Consider the following 18,199-nt stretch of genomic DNA (forward strand, 5'->3'; position numbering starts at 1 on the left):
GCACAGGAACCTCAGCTTGTAGCCCTGTGGTGCCCTAGAGGGTTGGGATGGGGGATGGGGTGGGAGGGAGGCCCAAGAGGGAGGGGACATATGAATACATAAAGCTGTTCACTGGGCTTCCTTCCCATGTGGCTCAGCAGTAAAGGATCTACCTGCCAATGCAGGAGATGCCAGTTTGATCCCTGGGTTGGGAAGATTCCTTGGGGTAGGAAATAACAACCCACTCCAGTATTTTTGCCTGGAGAATCCCATGGACAGAACAGCCTGGAGGGCTACAGTTCATGGGGTGGAACAGAGTCAGACACAACTGAGCAACTAAACAGCAACAAAGCTGATTCACTTCTTTATATAGCAGAAACTATCACAACATCATAAAGCAATACCCCATGGCTGATTCATGTCAATGTATGGCAAAAACCACTACAATATTGTAAAGTAATTAGCCTCCAATTAAAATAAATATTTTTTTTAAATTAAAAAGTAGAACACTCAAATAAATAAAATCATAAAGGAGGAGATATTATAAATGGTACTTTAAATATACACAGTCTTATAAGAAACTACTATGAAAAACTATATGCCAACAAATTGGGTAACCTAGAAGAAACAGACCAAATTTTTAGAAACATCCAACATATCAAGACAAAATCAGGATAAAATAAATAATATGGATAACAAACAAGGAGGTTAAATCTCTCAACACAGAAAAGATAGTTTAACTGGCAAATTTTACAAAACATTTGATTTTTTTTTTTTTTTTTTTTTACATACGATATAAACGCTTTATTAACAGCAGATAATCCTGGTGGGCCACGGCATCAACCCAGACATCCAGCACCCAGTCACAAGTTCAGTGCAGCCTCCGAGCCTCTCGCTCTGACTCCAACAGGGTGAGCACGTCGCCCTCGCGCACGGGGCCTTTCACGTTTCGGATGATGGAGCGGCTCGTGTCGTCCATGAATTCTACGCGCACCTGCGTGCACTGTCCCTGCGAACCGGTCCTGCCCAACACCTTGGTGACCCTGGCAAGCTTGATGGGCTGCACACGGCTCGTGTCCATGATGGCGGCGCGGCGGCAGTCGGGTGGAGAGCCAAAACATTTGATTTTTAAAAAACTGTTAAAATATTGGCCACACTAGGTTTTAATTTCTGCACGTGGGCTTTCTCTCTGGTTGTGGTGAGGGGTCTACTCTTTGCTTTGGTGTGCTTGCTTCTTGTAGTGGCTTCTCTTATTGTGGAGCGCAGGCTCAGTAATTGTGGAGCACAGGCTTAGTTGTTCCGTGGCATGTGGGATCTTCCCAGACCAGGAATCAAACCTATATGGCCTGCATTAGCTGGTGGTTTCTCATCCACTGTGCCACCAGGAAAGTCCAAAAAATAAGAATATTAACAAACACGAAAAAACTACATTTATTTCTAGACTCCTTCCTTTTACAAGATAATGGAGAAAACGCATGGTGTGTGTGTGTATGTGTTCCCGAGAGGGTCCCCTCATAATGGAAGAATCTTTGCGGATACTGTGACTGGGAATTTTTTCATCCCCTCCCCAGGTCACATGGTTTTCTCTCAACTCCCCTGTGTTTTAATTTCCATTCTGTCAGGGCTAGCCTGGCTTAGGGATTTGGATTGGTTTCCAAATGCAACCATTGGTTCCAAATGAAATCCACTGGTCCAAGGCACAGTGATGAATTCGTGTCAAAAACAGGATGCAAGGGGGAGGGGGCAGAAGGCAACAGAGAGAGAGTGAGAGGAAGAAGTGTTTCCATCTGAGACAGAAAATAGGCAGGAGGAGGAGGCACAGATGCAAGGACTAACATGCTGAAGACTGGGCTGGGGGCAGGGGTGGGGGTGGGGCAGGTTATCAACTGTGAATCACAGGTCACAGTGAACTTAACATCAATTTAAGATATTCACATATAATGTAAATACAAAGCACCCAAACTCAGTGATGGTTATAGAATTGAGTAATAATTTCAGACACATAAAATGTACATGAAAATGAAAAGGTGTTAGTATTCCAGAGATAGAGGCCAGAGGGCAGGGAAGTTAGGGAAAGGGTGATGATCAGGACACTCACTTGGAAACACAGGGTAAGTGTTGGATGATAAAGGAAATAAAAGAGGAATGTGAGCTTACCTCTGACAGTTACTGCGGTCACCGTGAGATGAATTAAAAACATGGGAAATTATGTTGGAAAGATGAGAGGGTGGGGAGAAAGCAGCAGAGGTGGACCTGAGTGACTCTCTCATGAATCATAACTGGAAGAGAGTGCCTGTCAGTTGGGGTTGTCTACTGGGCATCCCAGGTGGATCAGTGGTAAAGAATCTGCCTGCCAATGCAGGAGACGTGGGTTTGACCCCTGGTATAGGAAGATCCCTTAAAGGAGGAAATGGCGACCCACTCCAGTATTCTTGCCTGGGAAACCCCATGGACAGAGGAACCTGGCAGGTTACAGTCCATGGGGCCACAAAAGAGTCAGACATGACTGAATGACTAAACAACAAGAAAATTCTATACAATATGATATCAGACATGCCATTCTCATGGCTTAAGTCTCTGTCCTTACATTATTTTAAACTCTGTATGTTTTCTTCTATTATATTACAGTTGTTTAAAAAGTCAGATTTTTTTAAAAACCAATGTGGAATTTTTTTCAATATAAGATATGTGGGCTGGATTCCAAATGTCCTGCTGTTGTGAAAGAGGGGAGTGCTGCTTACTGCTAAATCCCTAATGACTATTTTAGATGTCTTATTTTTTAAAATTTAGACTTTCACTTATTGGCTGCTTCAACTTGAGCTATTTTCTTTCTTCCTTTTTTTTTTTTTAATTAGAAAAATATCTTTATTATTTCTGAAATGTTCCAATATTCAATGTAGAAACCATGATAGTGGCCTTTTCACAACTTCACAAATTATAGAAAAATGATTTTCCATCTTCTTTACAGAAATCTCCCCCCATAATCAGGGCTCCATGATGGCTGGGCCTGGCGGGAAGGAGGGGCAGAGAGTAGGGCAGGTAGAACCAGTGCTCTCGGAGCAGTCCGAGGCTCTTCCTGCGCATTTAAAGCTCAGGCCGAGTCCCAGAGACCTGCGGGCCCCGGGAGGGAGGCGTGGCCCCCACACACCTGCAGCACACTGAGGCCAGCCTCTGCTTCAAAGGCCGGCCACCCCCAGAAGGCCTGCAGTGTGGCACTTGCGGCTGACGGGCCACGATCAAGGCAGCTTCGCGAGAAAGAGAGCAGGAGGCAGGCCTGCAGCTCAAATCCTTTTTCTCTAAAGCACGGCCAGGAAAGAGGCTGTGGTCACTGGCCAAATGGGGCTCTAGGTTTAGAAATTTCCCCTTTTAGCTCACAAAAACAAATTGTCAAACAGTTATTTAAAAAAAAATCAGAAAACAAACATTTGGTTCCATTTAGGCTGTAATCAGCAATTGGTAATTTTTAGAAAAAGACGACTCGAGTTGCTCATCGTTTTTATCAGGGCTCTGACTGCTTCCTTTCTCATCCACGGTTGGGTGGAGGGGTTACAGCTGTAGCAGAGGACTATTTGTTGATGTGAGAAAACTGTGAAGAGTGTTTTGCACTCGCATACAAAGGCTGATGGAATTCAAAATGATCCCACCGAGTTTTATGAGAAACAGGACTGTTCCTCTTGGGTGTCTCAAGTCAAAACAAGGCAACTGCCTAGTGATTTATAGTCCCCACTACACATTTTCTGCCTTCCAAGAAGGCGTTAGAGAAGGGCCGATGTCCACCAGAAGCAATTGTAAACACCCCACAGACAGCCTGGACACGTTGTTTTCAAATACAGCAGGACTTTCTCCTTTGGCCCTGGCAAAAAAGCCAACTCCCTCAGACTGTTTAGGAAGGAACAGACAGGAAACCTCCCCCAAAAGCTAAGAGGGGCCAGTGCCCTCCGTCGACAAGAGTGGCGGAGAGCATCGTCAAAGGCAGTTGATACATTTATGGCATATGAAAATTGTTCTGTGGTCCCCAAGTGGCCCCCAGGCTCGACCTGGCTGGATGAGGGGCACAGGAGGTACAGAACGAGTTATCATAAGGCACGGGCTCGAGGTGGCCCCCACACCAGGCCCAGAAAGATTATCTCTTCGGACGATTCCAAAAGTGTTGGAAAGCTGAGGAGTTGATGACACTCACTGTGAGCAGCAGCAGCAGATACAGGGTGATCATGACCGTAAACCAATGGCTGGAGACCCAGGAGAGCTGGCTGGAAGCCCTGTTGGGCTGCTTCTGCGAATACACCAGCAGGTACTTCACACGCAAGAGCTGGTTATTGGTGACCACAAAGTACTTTGGAGGGACATCACCCCCTTCACTGTGCTTGATTCTCGCTCTCCTGCGATGTATCTCCTTGGAATCCTTCTTCTTCGTTTGGCACTTGACGTCTGGATGGTCAATGACCTCGCACATGGCCACGCAGCTAAGGATGGGGCCAAGAAGACTGTGCTGCCACCCGTGGCCATGGGGGCTATAAATGAGGGCCAGGATCAGGTCACTGGTGAGGTAGGTCCCTTCCCCAAACAAGGATGTCTTGTTCAGGTGGCAGTGCAGGCCATTGTGGATGATGGAATGGAAGTTTTCTAGGCGGCTCCCGTGGAAGGCGTAGATGAGGTCGCGTTCTCCTTTGGTCTCATAAAATTTGGCGTTGGCTGGGTTGGAGTACTCGACTTCAAACAGGAAGTCCGGCACGGGGACAGGCGTGTGAGGGGTACCAGTCAGCTTTTGGATCTTTTCAAACTCTGATTTCCCTGCACTGTGGATTGTCAGGACCTTTGAGGATAAAATCCAGCTCATCAGGTCCCAGGTCCATGGGTCTTTTTCTCCTGAAGACTGGAGAAATTCTTTCAGGTTAGGTAACTTGCTGGCATCTGCAAGCAGGGCCTCGAAGTCCTTGCAGTCGTGGCGGGCATAGGACGCGGGGAAGGGCCGCAGGACGGAGTCGCGCTTGTAGCTCCGCAGGGCCGAGGCGAAGAAGCTGCAGCGCAGGTAGGCGGCCAGCACGTCACGGCCTGCCGCCTCCCTGACGGCCGCCCGGCCTGCGGGCTGCATCCCGGGGCGCCGCGCGTTGCCAGGGGAGACGCGCCGAGGTGCCGGGCCGGGGTAGGCAGGGCCAAGCCGGCGGTCAGCGCGGGGCTGGGCCCGCGGACAATGGGCGGCAGGCGGCCGGAGTCCCTCGGCCGGGGCCGAGCTAGGCGGAGAGAGGAGATGACAGGGTGAGAACGCGCTGACGAGTGTCTTCTGCTGGGGCGCCGAAGCACTCGCCGCCCAGGGAGACGGAGGGGTGAGAGGGACTGGCCGAGGCCGCGGGCCGGCGCGAGGGGTGGGCCGCGGGATAATGGGGCCAGAGGCCGGGGAGCCCGGGCTGGGGGAGGGGCTATGACATGGGTGAGACGACAGCGGCCCGACACGCGTCCTCTGAAGCGGCCTGGGGTGGGGGGCACCCCCAGGGGGGACCGCGGTCCGAGCCCGCACCCTGCGCCGGGAGAAGCTGCGGCGCGGCCCGGGCCTTCCTGTCCCGCCTTCGACCCGCGCCGCCTATTTTCATTTTATTGAAGTATAGTTGATTTACAGCGTTGAGATAATCTCTTCTGTACTGCAAAGTGACTCAGATATACATATATATTGATATATTCTTTTCAATGACAGTTTATCACAAGATATTGATTATAGTTCCCTGTGCTATACAGTAGGAGCCTGCCAGGCTCCTCTGTCCATGGGGTTACCCAGGTGAGAATACTGGTGTGGGTTGCAATTCCCTTCTCCAGGAGACCTTCCTGACCCAGAGACCGAACTGGGAACTCCTGCACTGCAGGCAGATTCTTTACGTCTAAGCCTCCAGGGAAGCCCTCATCATATTGTTGAAGCATTTAACCTTTATTGCTCTTGGGGCAGACAATCTTGTCCTCTATCCTCCTAGGTTCTCTGTTTGGAGCCTGCAAAGAAGACACATGAAGCATAGATGAACAGAAGAAAGAACTACATCTACAGCTAGCCTTCGGTTTACATTTCCTGAGGAATGAGGCAGGTGAGGTCTAGGCTATATATTTACAACTAGACTTCTGTTTGCACTTGGAGATGGAAATGACAGGAACAGGGTAAATAGCTAGACTTTGCCTGCTGTGGACATGTTACTATAGCAATCATGGCAGAGACAGAAAGGGGTTAAACCCTGTGTGTGTAAAAGATCAAGAGGTCACATATTTTCTATCTTTAGGGCACCACACATGTGCAAGAGAGTCTCCTTGAGGGAGAAAAAGGAGGGGGTGCCCTCTCATAATAGATGATGTCCAGGCCCTCACAGGCCTGTGTGCTGGAATCCATCTAGGAAAAAAGCTGCACACACCTGTCAGGGAGGGTCCTAGGGCAGGTCAGGTAATTAGCCAAAGGCAAACAAAGTTGGAAAGAACTGCCCTGTGTAGACGATTTAACAGTCTCTTTATTTATTTATTTATTTCTTCATTTATTTTTATTAGTTGGAGGCTAATTACTTGACAATATTGTAGTGGTTTTTGCCGCACATTGATATGAATCATCCATGGATTTACATGTGTTCCCCCTCCCACCTCCCTCCCCATCCCATCCCTCTGGGTCATAGCAGTACACCAGCCCTGAGCACTTGGTTCATGCATTAGACCTGGACTGGTGATCTGTTTCACAGTTGATAATATGCATGTTTCAATGCTATTCTTCAGATCATCCCACCCTCGGCTTCTCCCATAGAGTCCAAAAGTCTGTTCCATACATCTCTGTCTCTTTTTCTGTCTTGCATATAGGGTTATTGTTACCATCTTTCTAAATTCCATATATATGCAAATTGTATATATATTGTATACTGTATTGGTGTTTATCTTTTTGGCTTACTTCACTCTGTATAATGGGCTCCAGTTTCATCCATCTCATTAGAACTGATTTAACAGTTTCTTTACGGGGCTCCTCCTTTGGGAGGACACCCACAGCCTTCCTCTTGGGTGTGAACTCTGCCTGGCTTCTGTCTTAACTAAACAAACTGTTTCCTCTGTGTGCTCCTGCACAAGTGTGCTGTGTCTCCAGTGATGCACTTTTACTATATTTTTAGTTTTTGTCTACTGGAGAAATGCTTTTTTTTTTTTCCTTTTTACTGGGGACTAGAGCCAGGAGAACCATGTTTCTAGTTTCTAGCCCCCGATGGACTGGCAACTAGGAGTCTTGGTTTTCATCCAGGCTATTCGAGCCCAAATCTCAGGCAGAGAACTAAGCCAGTGCTCACGGCTGTCTCTCTCTCCCTCCGATATCATTTGGGGCTGAAACCCAGGATTTTAAGGTAAACTGCAGGTCTCCCCAAACTTCTGTTTGGAGAATTCTGACTCTTTCTCTCTAGCAGGAGAACTTGCTCTCATTCTCTGCTTTGTTCTTTTTCCAAGACCTGCAGGGGTTAATCGAGGTCCACTCCATGAAGGAGCCCCAGTTATCTTTTTCTTGCCCCTCTCCCCATTTCCCTCATTCTACCTAAACGACAACCCCCAGCCTGTCCCTCACCCAAGCAGAGCTTCCTTATCAACTTTGGGAGAATCACACCCGGAATCAAGGCTCAGCACCTACCACCACTGTCAGCAAATTGCTCCCACTTTGTTGTAGCTGTTGTTTAGTCGCTAAGTCATGTGCAACTCTTTTTGACCCTGTGGACTGTAGCCTGCCAGGCTCCTCTGTCCATGGGATTCTCCAGGCAAGGATACTGGAGTGGGTTTCCATTCCCTTCTCCAGGGCATCTTCTCCAACCAGGGATCGAATATCGGTCTCCTTCACTGCAGGCGGATTCTTTACTTTCTGATTCCCCAGGGAAGCTCAACCAGGGAGGATGCCCTTCAAAAGCCAGATGGGCCAAGAAAAGGAAAACTCAGGTTTGCTTTAACAATGTCTAGCCTTTATTTAACTTGGGGGATGGAAAGAGGCCTAAAACTTGGTCTCTAGATTATAATGCTATCTTACAATTAGATCTTTGTTGCCACAAAGTGGGAAAATGGACTGAGGTTAACTCTCCTGGCATTCTAAATGACCCCCTTCTAACTACTCCCAGCTCTCAGGGGGAACCCAAGCTTCCCCCACACTTGTTGTTTCATCGCTCAGTCTTGTCTGACTCTTTGCAATCCCCTTGACCGTAGACTGCCAGGCTCCAGGTTCCGTTACTGCTTCAGATTCTGTAATATTAAGACACTGTATTTGTAAAAAGAAAAATTGCTAACCATCATATGACAACATATGTTTGCCACAGACGTACAATATTTTTTTAAAAAATGCTGTATATTGAGGCACAATAAGTGGATGTATGTTTGTGCTTGTACATGTACATTCGAGCAGTTAAGGGAGAGACAGAAAGTGTTTACTGAGTCTGCGGGTCTTAATTGCCTTCAGCTCAAGACAATCCAGGGATTTCCCAGAGGTCTCAGTGGTAGAGTCCACCTGCTTCTGCAGGAGACACAGGAGACTCAGGTTTGATCCATGGATGAGGAAGATCCCCTGGCAGAGATCATGGCAACACACTCCAGCATTCTTGCCTGGAGAATCCCATGACAGGGGAGCCTGGCGGGCTACAGTCCACAGGGTCTCAAGGAGTCAGACAGGACTGAGCACAGACACACACCAAACAACACACACCAAGTGGCATATTTTGGGGGAGACCTAATCCTCTCCACTTCACTTCTCTTTCAAAAGCCTTTCCAGTAACTTTGAAACATGTTAAAAGATTTCTATGTGTTTGAAGAAACCAAAGCTCAGAGATGGAGACCTTGTCCCAAGTGTCCTTTTACCACCTGCCCCTCATCGTTGCACTGCTCCGTGGACTTGGACTCCCAGGGCCAACGGCACGTGGACCTTGCTGATGGCTTCATGTCTTGTTTCCTCAGCAGATCACAGCTCCTCAACTCCATCTAGGATGCGGTGTCAGGATCTCTACCAGTTCGGTCAGAAGCTGGTCCGCAGGCGGCCCCTGGAGCCCACTGAGGATTCTCAGAGTCCCACGGCTCCTCTGAACATCCTGAAACTGGTGGCCTTCGGTGTGGCCAGCACCCTGGGGGCTGGCGTATACATCCTGGTGGGAGAAGTGGCCATGTTCATTGCTGGACCAGCGATCATCATCTCCTTCTTGGTGGCAGCCCTGTCTTCTGTATTGTCTGGGCTCTGCTATGCTGAATTTGGGACACAGGTCTCGTGGACTGGTTCTGCATATCTCTACAGCTACATCAGCATGGGAGAATTGTGGGCATTCATCACTGCCTGGAACCTCATACTGTCCTATGTCGTTGGTGAGGGGATGGGTCGGGGGTAGGTGTGGGGCTGAAGTTCGGGAGACCAGGAGCAGGCGTTTGGGTCTTCGATCATGCATGAGAACTTGGTCATCCACTCTGTGAGGGGAGGAGGGGAATAACATAAGGAAAAGTCCACAACTTCATTCTTTTCGGCTCTCCCATCTCCTTAAGAGATGGACCAAGAACCTAGATGGAAAGGGAACTGTGGGGAGTGGGTGAGAGGGAGGCATGGTCCACAGGCTCATCCCCTCACTATACTGAAGTCTGCTTAGCGGTTGCCTTCAGAGTTTCCATTAGCATTTGAACTAAAATTTTAATCCTCATCGCCCAGACAACTTGCTCCCACTTTCCTCGTTTGTTGCACAACTTTGATCTCCCACAAACATTAAATAGTTGACCTATTTTAGAATTATCTGGGTCTATTTTCCCCACCCGATGAAAAGAAACTCTTTGAGATTTGATATTTTGTGTTTTTTCCCCAACATACATGACTTTGTGTATTTGTTGTTGTTTGGTCACTAAATTATGTCCGAGTCTTTGCAACCCCATGGGCTATAGCACACCAGGCTCCTCTGTCCTCCACTATCTCCTGGAGTTTGCTTAAGCTCATGTTCACTGAGTCAGTGATGCTGTCCAACCATCTCATCCTCTGAGGCCCCCTTCTCCTTTTACCTTCAACCTTTCCCATGTTGGACACTTTCTGACCTGGGGGGCTCCTCTTCTGGCATTATAACTTTTTGCCTTTTCATGCTGTCCTTGGGATCCTCCTGGCAAGAATACTGGAGTAGGTTGACATTTCCTTCTCCAGTGGCCCACGTTTTGTCAGAACTCTTCACTGTGACCCGTCTGTCTTGAGTGGTCCTGCATGGGATGGCCCATAGTTTTATTGAACTATGCTAGCCCATCACCATGACAAGGCTGTGATCCATGAAGAGGTCTTGGCGTGTAGGGGGTCCAAATTATATTTGTCAATGAACGTTCCTTCTTATTCTGCTGCAGGCACAGGCAGTGTTGCCAGGGCCTGGAGCGTTGCCTTCGACAGCCTGATTGGGAACCACATCTTTCAGGCCTTACAGGGAACTTTCTCCCCATATATGCCCTACTACCTGGCCAAGTATCCGGACTTTGTCGCTTTGTCCCTGGTGCTGTTGCTCACAGGTGAGACAGGGATCCAAGTTAGGGTGGGAAGACTGGGATGTGGGGCAGCGGGGGAACTAGGGTAGGAAAGGCTTGAGGTGGCAGAACTGTGGGAACTACAAACTAGGGTCTGTGATAGACAGAAAGTCGAGACATAGATGGTTGTTTCCCACGCTTGGCATTGCTGACCTTCTAGGCTGAAACAGCCTTTGGTGTTGGGAGCTGTCCTATGCACTGCAGGATTTTCTTAGGATTTTCTTTGTCAGTTGTGTAGCCTCTTTGAACTTTATTCACTAAACACCTGTGACTCATATCTCCCAAACTGTGACATTCAGGATGTCTCCAGACGTTGCCAAATGTCCCCTGGGGACCCAAATGACCCCCAGCTGAGAATCATTTACTTAGGAATGACAACTTTCTTCCTCTGTATTGAGACTTCTTTCAATTGGGAGGAAATTAGCATAGCATAAAATTAGCCATTTTATTATTTTTCCTTAGCCTTATTGATATATAAGTGACATACAACATTATATCAACTCAAGGTGAACATCATGATTATTTGAGAGATGTGTATATTATGTGATTGGAGTAGGAAATGGCAAGCCACTCCAGTAGTCATGCCTGGAAAATTTCATGGACAGAGGAGCCTGGCAGGCTACAGTCCATGGGGTCTCAAAGGGTAAGAGCCCATATTATATGATAATGGCCACAGTAAGAAACTAACCATGTTAAAGTATGTTAAAGTATGCAATTCAGTGACACTTAGGACATTCAAGATGTATAATGATCACCTTCTTCTAGCTTCAGGTATTTTCATCACAGCATAAGGAAACCCGGTACCCACTGAGCAGTGACAGTCCATCCATCTTAATCTAGTTCAGTTCAGTTCAGTTCAGTCACTCAGCCGTGTCTGACTCTTTGCGACCCCATGAATCGCAGCACACCAGGCCTCCCTGTCCATCACCAACTCCCGGAGTTTACTCAAACTCATACCCATCGAGTCGGTGATGCCATCCAGCCATCTCATCCTCTGTCATCCCCTTTTCCTCCCGCCCTCAATCCCTCCCAGCATCAGGGTCTTTTCCAATGAGTCAACTCTTCACATGAGGTGGCCAAAGTATTGGAGCTTCAGCTTCAGCATCAGTCCTTCCAATAAACACCCAGGACTGATCTCGTTTAGGATGGACTGCTTAGATGTCCTCGCAGTCCAAGGGACTCTTAGGAGTCTTCTCCAACACCATAGTTCAAAATCATCAATTTTTCGGCACTCAGCTTTCCTCACAGTCCAATCTCACAGCCCTCTAACTCTTGGTAACCACTAGTCTGCTTTCTATGTCTGTGTATTTGATTTGGTTATCTTGGAATGTCTCACATTCCATCTTTCCCACAGGAGTACTGGTTCTGGGAGCTCGTGAGTCAGTCCTGGTTGGAACAATATCCACAGGCATCAACTTTTTGGTTCTCAGCTTCATCATCATCTCTGGCTTCATTAAGGGAGACCTGCACAACTGGGAGCTCACGGAACAGGACTACACATTGAACACGTCTGAATCCGGTGACATCTATAGGTCAGGAGGGTGCTCTGGTCCTTGTCATGCTTGTGGGGGCTGGTGCAGAGCTGGGAATCTGGTGGGGTCTAAAGAGATCTGGGCTGGTGGATCCGGATAACAAGGTCGTGGAGCCCAGGGCTTGAGGTATTAACTGTGAAGTCCGGTAGAGATGACTGAACACACTTCCCTCATGGTCTTTCCTGCTTCTTCTCTCACTGTAGCTTGGGCCCTCTGGGTTCTGGAGGGTTTGTGCCCTTCCACTATGATGGAATTCTCCACGGAGCAGCTCTATGTTTCTACTCGTTTGTGGGTTTTGATGACATTGTCACTAAAGGTAACATGGTCACCCTGTGTCCCATCAGGAAATTGGGCTGCCCTTGGGCATAGGGGTTGATAGAAGATTTTTTAACACTCTGAAGTTCAAGAGGAGAGTGGATTTTGTGCTGCACCATCAGTGTTTTCCTAACCCGAGATGTTCACCCACCCTGCAGGGGAAGAAGCCCCAGATCCTCACCGCTCCATCCCCATCAGCATCGTGACCACGGTCTTCTTCTGCTTTTTGGCGTATTTTGGTGTCTCGGCGACTCTCACCCTCATGGTGCCCTACTACCAGATTCAGCCTGACAGCCCCTTTCCACAGGCTTTCCTCCATGTTGGGTGGGGCCCTGCCAGATATGTCGTGGCTGTTGGCATCCTCTGTTTTCTTTTATACAGGTCAGTGTCAAGGCTTTCTCTCCGCGAACTGTCAGATGCTCAGGTGTTTCAGCCCTTGGGATTGAGAGATGAGAGGTAGACCAGGGAGACAGAGCCCTGGTCTCTCCTGCTTCTCAACATCCCCACCCGTGTTCCCACCATGTCTTCCAGACTGCAGAGCTCCTTGTTCCCCGTGCCTCAGGTGACCCAGGAAATGGCCGAGGATGGGCTCCTTTTCCGAGGACTTGCCCGGACCCATGCCCGCACGAAGACGCCCATCATGGCCACTGTGTCCTCTGGAATTCTCGCAGGTGAGCCTCAGAACACACTTCTCCTTGGATACTGTCTTTATCTGGATACGCCCAGTGGTTTCTCACTGCCGGCGCCCACCTCATTCGCGCCCTCATTCTAGGGACCATGGCATTGCTCTTTGAGTTCAGTAATCTGGTGGACCTCATGTCGATTGGACACCTGCTGGTTTACTCCTTGGTGGCGTTTTTTGTCCTTGTCCTCAGGTGAGACTCCACTGCACCCTGACTGTGGCTCTTACGTTCCTAAAGACTGAATGGCAGTTCATCCTCTTCAGCATTTTTTTTTTTTAATATTTATTTTAATTGGACGCTAATTACTTTACAATATTGTAGTGTTTTTGCCATACACTGACATGAATCCACCATGGGTGTATATGTGTTTCCCATCCTGAACCCCTCTCCCACCTCCCTCCCCATCCCATCCCTTCGGGTCATCCCAGTGCACTGGCCCTGGGCACCCTGTCTCATGCATCGAACCTCGACTGGTGATCTGTTTCATATATGATAATATACATGTTTCAATGCTATTCTCTCAGATCATCCCACCCTCGCCTTTTCCCAGAGTCCAAAAGACTGTTCTATACATCTGTGTCTCTTTTGCTTTCTCGCATGAAGGGTTATCCTTGATATCTTCCTAAATTCCATATACATGTGCTAGTATACTGTGTTTGTACTTTTCTTTCTGGCTTATTTCACTCTGTATAATAGGCTTCAGCTTCACCCACCTCATTAGAACTGATTCAAATGTATTCTATTTAACGGCTGAGTAACATTCCATTGTGTATATGTACCACAGCTTTCTTATTCATTCGTCTGCTGATGGACATCTAGGTTACTTCCATGTCCTGGTTATTATAAACAGTGCTTCAATGAACCCTGGGGTACATGTGTATCTTTCAATTCTGGTTTCCTTGGTGTGTATGCCCAGCAGTGGGACTGCTGGGTCATATGGCAGTTCTATATCCAGGTTTTTAAGGAATCTCCACACTGTTCTCCATAGTGGCTGTACTAGTTTGCATTCCCACCAACAGTGTAAGAGGGTTCCCTTTTCTCTGCACCCTCTCCAGCATTTATTGTTTAATTTTTGGAGAGCAGCCAATCTGACCGGCAGGAGATGGTACCTCAATGTGGTGTTGATTTGCATTTCTCTGATAATGTGTGATGTTCCACATCTTTTCATGTATTCGTTAGCCATCTGTATGTCTTCTTTGGAGAAATGTCTGTTTAGTGCTCTGTCCCATTTTTTGATTGAGTCATTTATTTTTCTGGAACTGAGCCCCAGGAGCTGCTTGTATATTTTTGAGATTAATTCTTTGTCAGTTGCTTCACTTGCTATTCTTATCTCCCATCCTGAAGACTGTCTTTTCATCTTGCTTACAGTTTCCTTCGTTGTACAAATGCTTTTAAGTTTAATTAGGTCCCATTTGTTTATTTTTGTATTTATTTCCTTTACTGTGGGAGGAGGGTCATAGAGGATCCTGCTGAGATTTATGACAGAATCTGTTTTTCCTATTTTTCCTCTAGGAGTTTTATAGTTTCTGGGCTTCCATTTAGATGGTTAATCCATTTTGAGTTTATTTTTGTGTATGTTGTTACAAAGTGTCCTAGTTTCATTCTTTTACAAGTGGTTGACCAGTTTTCCCAGAACCACTTGTTAGAGATTGTCTTTTTTCTTTTGCATATTCTTGCTTCCTTTGTCAAAGATAAGGTGTCCATAGGTGCGTGGATTTATCTCTGGGCTTTCTATTTTGTTCCATTGATCTATAATTCTGTTTTTGTGTCAGTACCATACTGTCTTGATGACTGTAGCTGTGTAGTAGAGCCTGAAGTGAGGCAGGTTGGTTCCTCTAAATCCATTCTTCTTTCCCAAGATTGCTTTGGCTATTCGAGGTTTTTTGTATCTCCATACAAATTGTGAAATTATTTGTTCCAGTTCTGTGAAAAATACCACTGGTAGCTTGATAGGGATTGCATTGAATGTACAGATTGCTTTGGGTAGTATACTCATTTTCACGATATTGATTCTTGCAATCCATGATCATGGTATATTTCTCCATCTATTTGTGTCCTCTTTGATTTCTTTCATCAGTGTTTTATAGTTTTCTATATATAGGTTTTTTTGTTTCTTTAGGTAGACTTATTCCTAAGTATTTTATTCTTTTCGTTGCAATGGTGAATGGTATTGTTTCCTTAATTTCTCTTTCTGTTTTCTCATTGTTAGTATATAGGAATGCAAGTGATTTCTGTGTGTTAATTTTATATCTTGCAACATTACTATATTCATTGATTAGCTCTAGCAATTTTCTGGTGGAGTCTTTAGGGTTTTCTATGTAGAGGATCATGTCATCTGCAAACAGTAAGACTTTTACTTCTTCTTTTCCAATCTGTATTCTTCTTATTTCTTTTTCTGCTATGATTGCCACGGCCAAAGCTTGCAAAACTATGTTAAACGGTAGTGGTGAGATTTGGCACCCTTGCCTTGTTTCTGACTTTAGGGGAAATGCTTTCAATTTTTCACTATTGTGGATAATGTTTCCTGTGGGTTTGTCATATATAGCTTTTTATTATGCTGAGGTATGTTCCTTCTATGCCTGTTTTCTGCAGGGTTTTGTTTTTTTTTTTTTTAAATCATAAATGGATGTTGAATTTTGTCTAAGGCTTTCTCTACATCTATTGAGATCATCATATGTATTTTATCTTTCAATTTGTTAATGTGGTGTATTACATTGATTGATTTGTGGATATTAAAGAATCCTTGCATTCCTGGGATAAAGCCCACTTGGTCATGATGTATGATCTTTTTACTATGTTGTTGGATTCTGTTCACTAGAATTTTGTTAAAGATTTTTGCATCTATGTTCATCAGTGATATTGGCCTGTAGTTTTCTTTTCTTTTCTTCTTCTTCTTCTTCTTTTTTTTTTTTTTTGTGGCATCTTTGTCTGGTTTTGGTATTAGGGTGATGGTGGCCTCTTAGAATGAGTTTGGAAGTTTACCTCCCTCTGCAATACTCTGGAAGAGTTTGAGGTGGATATGTGTTAGGTCTTCTCTAAATTTTTGGTAGAATTCAGCTGTGAAGCCGTCTGTTCCTGGGCTTTTGTTTGCTGGAATATTTCTGATTACAGTTTCTATTTCCATGCTTGTGTTAGGTCTGTTAAGATTTTCTGTTTCTTCTGGTTCAGTTTTGGAAAGTTGTACTTCTCTAAGAATTTGTCCATTTCTTCCAAGTTGTCCATTTTATTGGCATATAGTTGCTGATAATAGTCTCTTATCATCCTTTGTATTTCTGTGTTGTCTGTTGTGATTTCTCCATTTTCATTTCTAATTTTGTTGATTTGAGTCTTCCCCCTTTGTTTCTTGATGAAACATTCTGGCTAATGTTTTGTCAATGTTATTTATCTTCTCAGAGAACCAGCTTTTCGCTTTGTTGATTTCTGCTATGGTCTCTTTTGTTTCTTTTACATATATTTCTGCCCTAATTTTTAAGATTTTTTCCTTCTACTTACCCTGGGGTTCTTAATTTCTTCCTTTTCTAGTTGCTTTAGGTGTAGAGTTAGGTTATTTGTTTGACTTTTTTTCTTGTTTCTTGAGGTAAGCCTGTATTGCTATGAGCTTTCCCCTTAGCACAGTTTTTACAGTGTCCCATAGGTGTTGGGTTGTTGTGTTTTAATTTTTTGTTTCTATGCATATTTTGATTCCTTGTTTGATTTCTTCTGTGACTTATTGGTTATTCAGAAGCGTGTTGTTTGGGCTCCATATGTTGGAATTTTTAATAGTTTTTTCCCTGTAATTGACATCTAAATTTACTGTATTGTGATCAGAAACGATGCTTGGAATGATTTCAATTTTCTTTAAATTTACCAAGCCTAGATTTATGGCCCAGGATGCGATCTGTCCTGGAGAAGGTTCCGTGTGCACTTGAGAAAAAGGTGAAATTCATTGTTTTCGAGTGAAATGTCCTATAGATATCAATTAGGTATAACTTGTCCATTGTGTCATTTAAAGTTGTGTTTCCTTGTTAAATTTCTGTTTAGTTGATCTATCCATAGGTGTGAGTGGGGTACTGAAGTCTCCCACTATTATTGTGTTATTGTTAATTTCCCCTTGCATACTTGCTATCATTTGTCTTACATATTGTGGTGCTCCTATGTTGGTGCATATATATTTATAATTTTATATCTTCTTCTTGCATTGATTCTTTGATCATTATGTAGTGTCCTTCTTTGTGTGTTTCACAGCCTTTGTTTTAAAGTTTGTTTTATCTGATATGAGTATTGCTACTCCTGCTTTTTTTGGTCTCCATTTGTGTGAAATATCTTTTTCCAGCTCTTCACTTTCAGACTGTATGTGTCCCTTGTTTTGAGGTGCGCCTCTTGTAGACAGCATTTATAGAGGTCTTGTTTTTGAATCCATTCAGCCAGTCTTTGTCTTTTGGTTGGGGCATTGAACCCACTTACATTTAAGGTAATTATTGATAAGTATGATCCTGTTGCCATTTACTTTGTTGATTCAGGTTTGAGTTTATACACCCTTTCTGTGTTTCCTGTCTAGAGAAGATCCTTTAGCATTTATTGACGAGCTGGTTTGGTGGAGCTGAATTCTCTCAGCTTTTGCTTGTCTGTAAAGCTTTTGATTTCTCCTTCATATTTGAATGAGATCCTTGCTTGGTACAGTAATCCGGGTTGTAGGTTTTTCTCTTTCAACATGTTAAGTATGTCCTGCCATTCCCTTCTGGCCTGAAGAGTTTCTATTGAAAGATCAGCCGCTATCCTTATGGGAATCCTCTTGTGTTTTATTTGTTGTTTTTCCCTTGCTGCTTTTAATATTTGTTCTTTGTTTTTGATCTTTGTTAATTTGATTAATATGTGTCTTGGTGTGTTTCACCTTGGATTTATTCTGTTTGGGACTCTCTGGGTTTCTTGGACTTGTGTGACTATTTCCTTCCCCATTTTAGGGAAATTTTCAGCTATTATCTCCTCGAGTATTTTTTCATGGCCTTTCTTTTTTGTCTTCTTCTTCTGGGATTCCCATGATTTGAATGTTGGGGTGTTTCACATCGTCCCTGAGGTTGTCCTCGGGACCTGAGGGTGTTTTAGTTCTTTTTAATTCTTTTTCTTTTTTCCTCTCTGCTTCATTTATTTCTACCATTCTATCTTCTACCTCACTATGCTATCTTCTGCCTCCATTATTCTGCTGTTGGTTCCCTC

At 45.1% G+C, this 18,199-nt stretch overlaps 3 protein-coding genes across 7 annotated transcripts in view; 1 reads left to right on the forward strand and 2 right to left on the reverse strand.

Annotated features, from left to right (window-relative positions):
- Nucleotides 1–18,199, forward strand: part of LOC133054846 (cationic amino acid transporter 3-like) — a 37,470-nt gene that overhangs the window by 2,571 nt on the left and 16,700 nt on the right. For 2 of the 5 annotated variants that reach the window (XM_061140180.1, XM_061140176.1), the window contains exons 2-10: nucleotides 5,940–6,047; nucleotides 7,763–7,899; nucleotides 8,902–9,300; nucleotides 10,303–10,461; nucleotides 11,831–12,008; nucleotides 12,212–12,324; nucleotides 12,482–12,704; nucleotides 12,855–12,994; nucleotides 13,096–13,198. In XM_061140180.1, coding sequence (XP_060996163.1) covers nucleotides 7,857–7,899; nucleotides 8,902–9,300; nucleotides 10,303–10,461; nucleotides 11,831–12,008; nucleotides 12,212–12,324; nucleotides 12,482–12,704; nucleotides 12,855–12,994; nucleotides 13,096–13,198 — 1,358 coding nt within the window. In that variant the 5' untranslated portion in view covers nucleotides 5,940–6,047; nucleotides 7,763–7,856. The remainder of the gene's footprint in view (nucleotides 1–5,939; nucleotides 6,048–7,762; nucleotides 7,900–8,901; nucleotides 9,301–10,302; nucleotides 10,462–11,830; nucleotides 12,009–12,211; nucleotides 12,325–12,481; nucleotides 12,705–12,854; nucleotides 12,995–13,095; nucleotides 13,199–18,199) is intronic. The other 3 variants (XM_061140177.1, XM_061140178.1, XM_061140179.1) reach the window with 3 other exon arrangements.
- LOC133051849 (small ribosomal subunit protein eS28-like) lies at nucleotides 769–1,086 on the reverse strand. The gene has a single exon (XM_061136507.1). The coding sequence runs from the start codon at nucleotides 1,058–1,060 to the stop codon at nucleotides 851–853; it is 210 nt and encodes a 69-aa protein (XP_060992490.1). The 5' UTR covers nucleotides 1,061–1,086; the 3' UTR covers nucleotides 769–850.
- LOC133051858 (protein mono-ADP-ribosyltransferase PARP16-like) lies at nucleotides 2,755–5,073 on the reverse strand. The gene has a single exon (XM_061136516.1). The coding sequence runs from the start codon at nucleotides 5,069–5,071 to the stop codon at nucleotides 4,103–4,105; it is 969 nt and encodes a 322-aa protein (XP_060992499.1). The 5' UTR covers nucleotides 5,072–5,073; the 3' UTR covers nucleotides 2,755–4,102.

This window comes from Dama dama, chromosome 4 (assembly GCF_033118175.1).
Source record: "Dama dama isolate Ldn47 chromosome 4, ASM3311817v1, whole genome shotgun sequence".
In the NCBI taxonomy this organism is placed as follows: Eukaryota; Metazoa; Chordata; class Mammalia; order Artiodactyla; family Cervidae; genus Dama; species Dama dama.